At 37.6% G+C, this 12,114-nt stretch overlaps 2 protein-coding genes across 2 annotated transcripts; one reads left to right on the forward strand and one right to left on the reverse strand.

Moving 5' to 3' along the window:
- The first annotated feature begins 3,947 nt into the window (after positions 1–3,947).
- Positions 3,948–8,154, forward strand: si:ch211-225p5.8 (uncharacterized protein LOC555567 homolog). The gene is made up of 5 exons (XM_056266218.1): positions 3,948–4,365; positions 6,044–6,210; positions 6,571–6,808; positions 6,894–7,053; positions 7,811–8,154. The coding sequence occupies exons 1-5, from the start codon at positions 4,314–4,316 to the stop codon at positions 7,854–7,856; spliced, it is 663 nt and encodes a 220-aa protein (XP_056122193.1). The 5' UTR covers positions 3,948–4,313; the 3' UTR covers positions 7,857–8,154.
- Positions 8,155–8,318: 164 nt separating this feature from the next.
- pycard (PYD and CARD domain containing) lies at positions 8,319–10,833 on the reverse strand. The gene is made up of 3 exons (XM_056266219.1): positions 10,503–10,833; positions 8,912–8,956; positions 8,319–8,702 (listed from the first exon to the last, which is right to left on the reverse strand). The coding sequence occupies exons 1-3, from the start codon at positions 10,771–10,773 to the stop codon at positions 8,440–8,442; spliced, it is 579 nt and encodes a 192-aa protein (XP_056122194.1). The 5' UTR covers positions 10,774–10,833; the 3' UTR covers positions 8,319–8,439.
- Positions 10,834–12,114: the final 1,281 nt, after the last annotated feature.

The raw sequence follows: 12,114 nt of genomic DNA on the forward strand, positions 1-12,114 counted from the left end.
ACAGAAATAAATAATCTATCATTCAGATGAGAATAAAGTTAGTGTTAGTTCAAATTTTAAGGAAAACAAATATATGATCTGAAATATAGCACATTCATGTAAAATTAATTTAGGTTCGATTACCAAACATACAATCTTAATGTAATTTAAAGCAAACAATACATTTAAAATATATGGGTTGTATGACTATTTTTTAATATAAAAAGATATATATCCAAAAAGACAAGGCCTAAAGTTTAACAAGGGTTAAACTCTTATCACTGTAACAGACACAATCACACACACAATCACACACACACACACAAGTCAAATCACTTACATTTTACATGCAATATTGACTTTTTTTCTGTTTCAGCAGCGAAAATAGTTAAACAAAGATCACAGCAGAACCATCGCGCATCTCACAGCAACGCGTTCTCATTACTGAATGATTCAGCATTTTGAACGAATCGGTTGACTCAAAGATTCAATGACCAATCAATCCATAAACATCTATCTCATTCATGAATGACTCAGTCGTTCAAACGAATGAATCAATGACTCGCTCATTAAGACGGTCGCCTGGCGACACCTAATGACGGTTTAGTGTTATGTTTAAAAGTATCATTCTTTCCAACGATTGTTAATTAACTCATATTTGAAACATAAGCTATATTTATATATATACATACATATACACACACATACACAAAAATAAAATAAAAACACATTTGAAACGTGTTTGCTTACTAAATTGTGAGCTGAACGAAAGTTGCAGCAAATATCAGCAACAGGAGTCAAATTTCATTAATCACGAGAGTGAAGAGCTGACTGAAAAGATGATGACGGAATAGGCTATTTTATGTAAAAACGCCTATTTAAGCGAATCTGTCATTGTACTCTTTTGTTGTTGTGTTTTCCGTGAAAAATAATAGACTATTGAACTCACAATTCAAGCAATTGGCCCCCGATATTGCACTAATTTTAAAGTGACACTAAAAAGTATGCGGCTGCAGTGGCATTCATTACAGTGCGCATCCATGGCGACGAGCGAGCAGAACAGAGCGAACGTTTTTTCATTTCTACTTCCATAGAAATTCATTCGAGCGCACTGCGAGCGCCACCACTATAAATGTCCTTACTTTACTTTCACTTTTAACTTAGCGATATAAAAGCCCCCGGTGTTACACGTCAAATAACCGGTGAGAAAAAATTCTCGGAGTCACATAGCAGCTCCCTATATTTAAATACAACAGGCCTACCTGATTTTGAACACAAGAGGGCAGTATAGCCCTATGTATTATTTGATATATTTATTTTTTAACTGAATAGTGCATCCTGGCTGTTTTTAAACTTGTACATTATTCTTAAATTGAAAACAAGAATAAAATGGGTTTAGTTCTGATATTTGTATAATTTTATCTAGAAATAAATGGTGTATAATTACATTTTTAGAAGATATGAAGCTTTTAGTGTTTTTTTTTTTTTTTTACATGACTTTAATCCCTCGCCATAGCAAAACAATTAGAGATATTCAATAGATATTCACAATTATGCTTCTTTAATGTATTTTCATCATGTTGAAAAAGTTTGGTGGGAATAAAATAAACCACTTAAGAGGAGTGATGCATATTTTGTCATTTAAAAAAAAATACAAAAATTGTTATGCGAAAAGACAAGGACTTAGAGATTTCTTTATCCTTTAATGCAGGAAAAATCATACAGCCAGCCACACACACACACACACACACACATAAACACAGACACCAACCCTCCCTCCCTCCCCTCCCCTCTGCTCCCCTCCCCACACAGACACACACACAAACAGAATGGCAGGGGGACAAGAAATCCATTCAAACTACAATATCTGACTTTCTGTTGCTCTGAGCTAATGACTTTAAATTAGAAAGTCGATTGGCTTGATGAGAACAATATGCGTGGCAAGTTTTGTAACTGTAGGTAAAACGAGCAAAGTTATAACACACTTTATGTGTCCTTTTTTAGTCATAAAATTAATTTCCTCGCCACGGCCAAACCGTTCGAGATATCAAAAATCCCTCCGGAATTTAGCATCATCAATGTCTTGACGTCATGCTGACCGAGTTTGCTTGAAATCCGATCAATTCCCAAGGAGAATTAAATAGAATTTCAGGGGTATGCGTTTCCAAACAAACCATGATAGCCGGCTTCCTGTTGGGATGTCGTAAAACTTAGAGCACGAAAGTTGTTTAACCCAATGAGATCTATAAGTGTACAGAGTTTCATATTATTACATGCAAGTGTCTTTGATTTATGGACAAGTGTTCGAATCCCAGTCCAGGGGGCGCTGTCGGTCCGCCCTGCCACGCCCGGGTACCAGCTTCAGTCCGGCCCTGATGGCCACGGGTTCTGACCCGTGTGCAAAGTTTCAAGAGTTTTAGAGGATGTTAAGGGCCCCAAAAGCCCCCGAAACCTTGATCAACAATAATTAAAAGCTTTGTCACTCAAACAGACACATCCCCCTCCCCCCACAGACACAGAGGTATGCAGAGAGAGGGAGAGAGGGACAGAGATTACTCCAAAACATCCCATTCAAACCAAAATATCTGACTTCCTGTTGTTCGGAACCAAAAACTGTAAATTAGAAAGTTGTCCGGCTTGATCTGAACAATATGCCTACCGAGTTATAAGATTGCAGGTAAAACTATGAAACTAACCCTCTCACTTTTGTCAAAAGGTGGCGCTACTGAGTCCCTGCACCACGCCCGTTCCTGAAACTTTGCACATGTCTACTGGCTAATAAATGTGACGTGTCTGTCGAGTTTCATGCAATTTCAAGCATGCTAAGAGTCTCAAAAGCATCAAAAAAGAATTTTAAAGTTTGATGTGTTGCCACGGCAACAGTATCAAAGATATCAAGAATCCATTCACAGGTCTACATCTGGCGTATGTTTACATTATACAGATGAAGTTTGAAGCAAATTGGGTTAAAATAAGAGGGTGATTTCGAAGCATTTTGAAAGTGACACACTTCCTGCTGCCAGTTGGTGGCGCTATAACTTTGACTCACAATAGTCACATCCATGTGATCGGCCTCTTACAGCGAACACACTGGTGAAGTTTCATCAAGATCAGTTAATGTATGCAGAAGTTATAACACACTTCCTGTTTCACGTTTCTCGCCATAATTTCGTTTCCCCGCCACGGCCAAACCGTTCGAGATATCAAAAATCCCCTCGCAATTTTTCATCCTCAATGTCTTGACTTCATGCTGACCGAGTTTCGAGGCATTTCTTTGAATTCTCTAGGAGAAGTACTTTAAATTCCATTGCATGCGTTTTACAAACAACCCTAAATAGCCGACTTCCTGTTGGGCTGGGGTAAAAAGTAAGAGCATGAAGTATATATGAACCGATGAGATCTATATGTGTACCGAGTTTCATATTCTTACATACAAGCGTGTTTGATTTATGGACCAAGTTTTCGGACCCCGTTCCAGGGGGCGCTGTCGAGCCCCCCTGCCACGCCCGGGTACCATCTTCACCCCGACCCTGATGGCCGCGGGTTCTGACCCGCGTGCAAAGTTTCAAGAGTTTTCGTGCACGTTAAGAGCCCCAAAAGTGCCCGAATAGTCGTAAGAAAAATAAAAGAGGAAAAAAAAAAAAAAAAAAAAAATAATCCTAAGGAAAACAATAGGGCCTTCGCCCTTTGGGCTTGGGCCCTAATAATCCTAAGGAAAACAATAGGGCCTTCGCCCTTTGGGCTTGGGCCCTAATAATAAATAATCCTAAGGAAAACAATAGGGCCTTCGCCCTTTGGGCTTGGGCCCTAATAATAATCCTAAGGAAAACAATAGGGCCTTCGCCTTTTCAAGGCTTGGGCCCTAAATAGAAAATAGTTCAAGGGACTAAATGTTAAAACGGCATGCCACGTGATGATTGGGTGATCGTATAGCAACTGGACGCCGCTCGCGCTCGCGCTCGTCCGAATCTCACGTCTCAAATTCCGTGTTGAGTTGCAAGCTCAAGGATTCACACGGTCTATACTTAGCTCTCCTAAACGTCAAAGTCTGCTGCAAGACACGAACTGTTTTTTAGTGTGACGTGATATATTTTTAAAGCTCTAAACGCTTTCTTGAAATCATTTGAAGGCTGAAAGATTGTTTAAATGTATTTTTTAGGATAATCAACTGAAGAGTTTGATTTAAAATGCGAGAAAATGAGGATGTTGAGCCCAGTAATGTTTAAGAAACCGTGATAATAAAGAAGAGAAGAGAAACGTGGGACAAGGAAGCGATTTCAAAGAGTCGATTTATGAATGCATCGGTCAGCTACAGCTGTGCGTGAACTGTGAAAATGACAATGAGAATGATTTCATTTTTGGCTCTCAGCATCTTTTTTATTCAAGGTAAGTTATAAAAACAGGCAAGAGTGAAATTATTTAAAATGATACAATTATTTCGAGGCCATTATACAAATCATTATACAATTATTGGAGTGGATAATTAACATATTAGTACAGTCATCAGATGTTAGCCTATATTTGTCATTATTTATTAGGCTATATAGACTGCATTAATAAAATCCCTCGTTAAGTCGTATGCTGCTAGTGTTAGTCTCTCCATGTAAGATCCTGTACATTTATCTTTAGATTTATTGCTCAGTAACGTTTTCAAAATATTAAAATTGAAGATGCATGATAAGCAAAGAAAGAAAATATTATATATATAGCCTATATACACTCACCGGCCACTTTATTAGGTACCCCATGCTAGTAACGGGTTGGACCCCCTTTTGCCTTCAGAACTGCCTCAATTCTTCGTGGCATAGATTCAACAAGGTGCTGGAAGCATTCCTCAGGGAGTTTGGTCCATATTGACATGATGGCATCACACAGTTGCCGCAGATTTGTCGGCTGCACATCCATGATGCGAATCTCCCGTTCCACCACATCCCAAAGATGCTCTATTGGGTTGAGATCTGGTGACTGTGGAGGCCATTTTAGTACAGTGAACTCATTGTCATGTTCAAGAAACCAATTTGAAATGATTAGAGCTTTGTGACATGGTGGAAGTAGCCATCAGAGGATGGGTACATGGTGGCCATAAAGGGATGGACATGGTCAGAAACAATGCTCAGGTAGGCCGTGGCATTTAAACGATGCCCAATTGGCACTAAGGGGCCTAAAGTGTGCCAGGAAAACATCCCCCACACCATTACACCACCACCACCAGCCTGCACAGTGGTAACAAGGCATGATGGTTCCATGTTCTCATTCTGTTTACGCCAAATTCTGACTCTAACATCTGAATGTCTCAACAGAAATCGAGACTCATCAGACCAGGCAACATTTTTCCAGTCTTCAACTGTTCAATTTTGGTGAGCTCTTGCAAATTGTAGCCTCTTTTTCCTATTTGTAGTGGAGATGAGTGGTACCCGGTGGAGTCTTCTGCTGTTGTAGCCCATCCGCCTCAAGGTTGTGCGTGTTGTGGCTTCACAAATGCTTTGCTGAATACCTCGGTTGTAACGAGTGGTTATTTCAGTCACTGTTGCCCTTCTATCAGCTCGAACCAGTCTGGCCATTCTCCTCTGACCTCTGGCATCAACAAGGCATTTCCGCCCACAGAACTGCCGCTCACTGGATGTTTTTTCTTTTTCGGACCATTCTCTGTAAACCCTAGAGATGGTTGTGCGTGAAAATCCCAGTAGATTAGCAGTTTCTGAAATACTCAGACCAGCCCTTCTGGCACCAACAATCATGCCACGTTCAAAGTCACTCAAATCAACTTTCTTCCCCATACTGATGCTCGGTTTGAACTGCAGGAGATTGTCTTGACCATGTCTACATGCCTAAATGCACTGAGTTGCCGCCATGTGATTGGCTGCTTAGAAATTAAGTGTTAACGAGCAGTTGGACAGGTGTACCTAATAAAGTGGCCGGTGAGTGTATAATTGTATCAAGATGTTCTTCAGTCTTGAGGATCTAGCCTGCAAAATGTTCCACTGCCATAACATCTTTGCGTAATGCATCTGAACTAATAATCTTGCATCTCTTTATCTTGATTGTTCAAAATGTCTAATTTTAGTGCCACAAGGTCAAACTGGATGTGCTGAAGTGGATTCCATGACAGAGGCTGTGGCTGGAGAGAGCTTTCTGTTGGGTTGCATTTCCTGCAAAAAAAGAGCAGAAGTGCCAGGTTCTGCTATTGTGGAGTGGCACTTCAAACCAGCTGGAACTGAGGAGTATATCCATGTTAGTACGGAGATTATATGGACCAGAAAGCCTGTTGTCAGGTTGTTCGGTCAGCTTGACATATTTTACACTCTTAAAAATAACGGTTCCGAAAGGGAAGTTTCGAGCAATTTCAAACCATTTTGGGTTCCTCAAAGAACCTTGAAATTCAGTGAACAGTTCTTAAAAGAACCATTTTTTTTGGAAGAACATGCAAGAGTGTGTAATGGAAAAGTTCCATCAATGCCAACTAAGCACCTTTATTTTTAAGAGTGCACAACAGAGTAGAACACTAATCAGTTTAAATGAACTGAAAAAAATCTTTAAAGACACGTTTAAATCTTTACATGGTTTTATGAGTAATATCTCTGTCCCTATCAGATTTTCCAGTATGAATATCCTTTCCCCACTATTCTTCATGAAAACTTTGAGGGAAGATTAGAGTGGCAAGGGACTATGTGGACAAAGGATGTGCAAATTGGTGCCATCTTCATTCACAATGTCACATATAATGACACTGGGAGTTACCGCTGTACCTTCTACCGAACGCTGTACCTTTCTTTGAATGAGGAGCACGTGATAATAAACAAAGAGGTGGAACTCACAGTTGTAGAAAAGGGTGAGACTCATTCAAATTCCACTCACAGGTGACAGATTTGCATTTCAACTAGTGATTTGAATATGCGAATTTGTTGCTCCCCCAGCCAACCCCGAGCTGACGACTGTAATCTCTGAGATCATGATGTACGTGTTGATCGTAGTCCTGCAGTTGTGGATGATTGGAGTGCTGATTTACTGCTATAAGAAGATCTACGCTGAGAACGAAGCTCGAGAGGCCAGAAAAGCTGCACGCTCTCAAAACAAGTAAGGTTTACTTTTTTTGCACCATTGCCATATACACTGGCAGTCAAAAGTTTGGAATAATTAAGATGTTTTAATGTTATGCTCTCCCAGGCTGCATTTGTTTGATATAACACAGTATGTAATATTGTGAAATATTATTACAATTTAAAATGAATGTTTTCCATGTTAATATATTTTAAAATGTAATTTATTCCTGTGATGCAAAGCTGAATTTTCAGCATCATAACTCCAGTCTTGAGTGTCACATGATCCTTCATAAATCATTCTTATATGCTGATTTGGTGCTCAAGAAACATTTCTTGTTATCAATGTTGAAAACAGCCATTTTTCCATTAAAAGTTTAGGGTAGCATATTAACTTTTTATCTTTTTTTAAAGAAAGAAAGAAATTAATAATTGTATTAAACAACGACACAAATTGATTCAAGTGACAGTAAATAATATAATCTTATAAAATATTTCTATTTAAAAAAAAAATAACTTTCTAATATTAATTGATAATAATTGAGCACTAAATCAGCATATTGGAATGATCATGTGACACTGAAGACTGGAGTAATGATGCAGATTTGGCATCACGGGAATAAATTATATATTAAAATATAAAACATTTATTTTAAAATGTAATATGGTTCACAATTTTAGAAGAGCAGAAGAGACTTTTTTTTTTAAAATGATTCCAAACTTTTGACTGACGGTGTATAAAGATATTTATACCTTTCTGATTCAAAATGTAATTTTGTCATCTTTTTTCCCAGATTTATTGACTTGAAGGACCCTTGTGGTGGTGTGTATTTGGAATAACTACAGTTTTGGTTAGTAGGCTTATTCATTTTCAGTTAATAGACACTATAGGTTCACTACGTTAATGCTATAACATAGATCTATATTTTTACAAACCTCTGTGTATTTCTAGGGACATTTCTAGCATTGCATTGGCTAAGGTAAAGCAGAATGCAGAATGATTCATATACCATGGTAATAAATCAGGTACAACATTGTATCAACTAGACATTAAACCTATGCAAGGTTGAATCAGGAATATAAAGAGTCAGAATAAACAGACTTCTGAAATTAAAAGGGTTTGTAGAAAAGAAACAAACATCTGGTTTCTTGACTTGGTTGTTTATTGACTGGTGATTAAAAGATGACTAATTGAAGACAATTTATGTTTTAATCATCACAATTAAGATGTAATGGTTTTTGTTCTACCAAGCAAGATTTTGGACCTGATTTTATGACAGGTTGTCTGATTGAAAAAAAAACCCCAATAAACAAAGCAGAGGAAACAACATCCAAACTTAGCTGCTTTTGCAGTATGTGATAAAAAGCCTATTTTTAAAACAATGGACATTTAAATTTAAAGTAAAAAAGTAAAAAAAATTCATTATCTCCGAGCCTCAAGGTCTTGAATTAGGTAGACATTTGACTTCTTGAGAGCTTCATATAAAAGATCTTTCCCTGTAGAGCCAACTGATTTAATTAGGAGCATTAAAACTCTCATCCTTGCTTGTGGGGTTTTCTCAGCACGAATGGTGCAGCAATCCTCGTCTGTGATGACTTTCTTCTGACGAAGTTCATCTAGGATGGGTTCCACATTAGGAACTCGTTTTATCAGCTCTATTTCATTCCCATCGATGAAGTGTTCCGCTATGAACGAGATGTAAACGTGCATGTGGTCAGATTGTGAGGATACTGATGATGGAGTTCATATTAATATTTTTTACTTGGTCATATATGAAGTTATGAATGCACTTTGAAGTTATGAATGTTTATTAGGTTATAAATAAACACCCTATTTGTCTTCACCAAAGAGTGGAGAGATTTAAAACCTACCTTACCAACCTAGACTTACTCACCCTTAGATGGAGCCCTCGGGCCTGGTTGAGGAACAACTGGAGCTACTGAAAAACAAGCGGAAGTTGATGATTCTCTTGCTGCAAAAAATCCCACGTTTCACATTCAAACCTTAGTGTGCACAACAAACTATAGCCTACATGGATTGGGATATTAATGAAGAATTTAGCTTATTATTACATTATATAGCCTAACTGGCCATTCCCAGTCCTTAAGATTACTATTCTCTTCTTCAAAAATTGCAATCAAGTGTTTAATGGGCGTTACACGGAGGAAACTGAAAGTAAAATTAAGTTCAAGTCTAGAGTGGCCTACAAATAGAAATAGGAATCGTAAATAATTTAACGAATTCTCCTTTCGATTCTGCTTCTATTTAACGAATTAGTGGGCTACTTTTGGGGAACAATTATTTGCACACACAAAAACAAAATGCAATTTGCAAGAAAAACCTCTCCGTTTTACTTTTAACCCTTTAAGGTACTACTCAACCATTTGGTAGACCACACTTAAAGTCACTCTATTTTATTGAAAAATGCATCAAGCTTAACTCAACCTGAATGAGCCATCTCTACCGTTTGGTGTAGTTGTGCAATGATAAAAAAAATCCACTAGATGGCACTGTGTCTGTGAGCAGCATGCCATTTCAGTGTTCCTTCAAACAGCACATGACACAGCGAAAATTTGCTCCTCCTTTGATGACGCATATCGGCGGGACTTTTAAAGGTAAGACTATTTGGTTGACATATTATCGTTTCAGAGGAGTTGTTAAACAGAATTATGTAACTTAATTAAACAAAAATAAGTCTTATAAGGGTCAAATAATTTTTTTTAAACATGCTCTACCAAACGGTTGAGTTGTCCTTTTAAGGTAGTAAAAATTAGCTAATAAAATTAGCTAATGTTGGTAAAATTAGCTATTTACAATGAACAAAAGGGTTAGTGTTGTTAAAATGATTAATTTTAATATTATTCAATTACATATTTGATAAAAAATATTTGATCAATATCATTTTTTCAGCATTTCTGTACTGTATTATGGTAAATATCAAGAATACATTTGAAGAATTAATACCAATTCTGGTGTTACTATTAATTTCATAATTTAAAATTGACTATGTTTGTGTATTACTATATGACTAGCATTGTAAGAGCCATCAATAGCAGCCATCAGATTTTTTTATTGGTCAAGAAAATGCACTTAATATGACTTGTTCTTAATGTTGTTCTTTTATTATGAACAGACGTCTCAACCGTTTGGTAGAGGATTGTATCTAAAATACTGTAAGGTCTAATTAAATTTTTTTTTTGATTGTTGTTATTGTTATCATAATTGAATAAAAAATGCAAAGAAATAATTTTTCCTTTGCTTTTTTCATGGTGCGTACCTTAAAGGGTTAATGGAACCGGTTCTAGTTTCCAACTAGGCTACTTATAATTATTAAATCTTGAAAAAGTGCACTCTTCTCCTATTTTTGGTTTCTTATGTTTCAGGCAGTTTCTTCACCAAGGAAAATAAAATAATAATAATAATAATAATAAAAAAGCTTCGGCCTTGACTTTGTCTACTCTATCGATTAAAAACAGTTTACTTACCGTCTCTCGTTTTCTCTCTGAACTCCTCTGCCAATTTATTTTCTTTAATAGCCGTTAAAACTTCGATTGTTACAGGAACAGCGCCTGTCGATGTGAAAGTGTTCACCATTACATCGGCGAGATCTAGAGCGTCTTTAATTTTGTCGATTGTAGCTTGTCGTACAATCGGTTCTTCCGTCCGATCGCGCAATTTGATTTTAAACTTTTTTAGCTTTTCCTCCCCCAGATCCTCAAAAGTATCCTCCAGGTGTTCCTTAATGGTCTTCACCATGGTTCCTCAAAGTTTCGTGGCTCTTCTACGGACAGTATGAACCGCTGCAAAAGAGACCTCCTGTTTTGAGCCGAGATGAAGAATGTGTGTCTTTAGACTTTCAGCCTGACATTTACATTGAACGTTTCCTTCCTCGTTTCATAACCACTGTCTTGTAAATACTGGGGTACAAGAGAGTGCATACTTTGGTATGTTTAATTCATTTTCAGTGACCGATTTGAGGTTTTCTCTGTGAACCTCATGTGATCCACACTCCTAAAACCGTTGATAGTTTAACAGTATTGTTGGAAACTAATGCAGCCGCTTTACTTCAATGCCAGGCCAGTCATAAACTTCAGGTAGCATTTATTTTGTCAGAAAGTACTTTGCAGTTTACACCGGTTGGACACCGGTTTAGTTACAATGTCTAAAAACCTTTTTTTTTTTTTTTTTTTAAGTGTTATCCTGCTATCCTTATTGTATTATTTAAAGGTGCTCTATGTATTTTTTAGCGGCCTCTAGCGGTGATGTTTCAGATTGCAACAAGAGGGCTCGTGCTCCTGTGCGTGTGCGTGCTCGATCTCAAGAGCGAGCATTCACTACCGGCCACGCGGAGACTTTCAACGCAACGGGGAAAGCATCACACAACATGCTGGAAACTCATGTAAACTCCCACTGCAACGTTACAATAATAGGCTACTTTTATCAGCTTGACGTTGAACTAATGCTCCATGCACGTACCATGATAACGTTATTGACTGCATTTAGCCGACATGTGATGTTATCTAGCATAAGGCATTTCACTAACTATTCGTGTATCTTTCACAATCAGCAATGTCAACATAGGTGAATGTAGGCTATAATATGATAACGAAAACGGTGAACTAGACTGAACAATGTCAGTGTAACATTAAGACAGTAAGTAACATTACTGTAGGCTACTGAACGTGTCTGGAAATGTTTATTATAAACAATATGATAGTAGTCGGATGAGTAACGTTAGACAGATCTAGTACATAAAATAAGTTACATCCTAAAGCACCTACTTTTTGCTATCCTGGAACAGTCTTTTGTATTAATTTCATGTCTCATGTAATTTACCTTGCTATTTCATTAGAGTTTACTAATAATTCAAAAGCTCTGCCGATGTTGATCCGTGTTTTCGTCCTGAGTCGATCAGAATCACGTTTGGCCTGATGAGCTTCAGCAGATAAAACTTTTTTTTGTTTGTTATATTTTTGTGGAGTTTGTGTTGGAGTCTGTGCTGTGCTGGAGGCAGGTCGTTTTGGCGTGTTATCAGACTCCATGTCGTCAGCTGCAGTGCCGTCGTATACTGTATATAAGGAGAGAGGCTCGGGAGCG

The sequence above is a fragment of the Rhinichthys klamathensis genome, unplaced genomic scaffold, assembly GCF_029890125.1.
Source record: "Rhinichthys klamathensis goyatoka isolate OS25496 unplaced genomic scaffold, OSU_Roscu_1.1 h1tg000246l_1, whole genome shotgun sequence".
In the NCBI taxonomy this organism is placed as follows: Eukaryota; Metazoa; Chordata; class Actinopteri; order Cypriniformes; family Leuciscidae; genus Rhinichthys; species Rhinichthys klamathensis.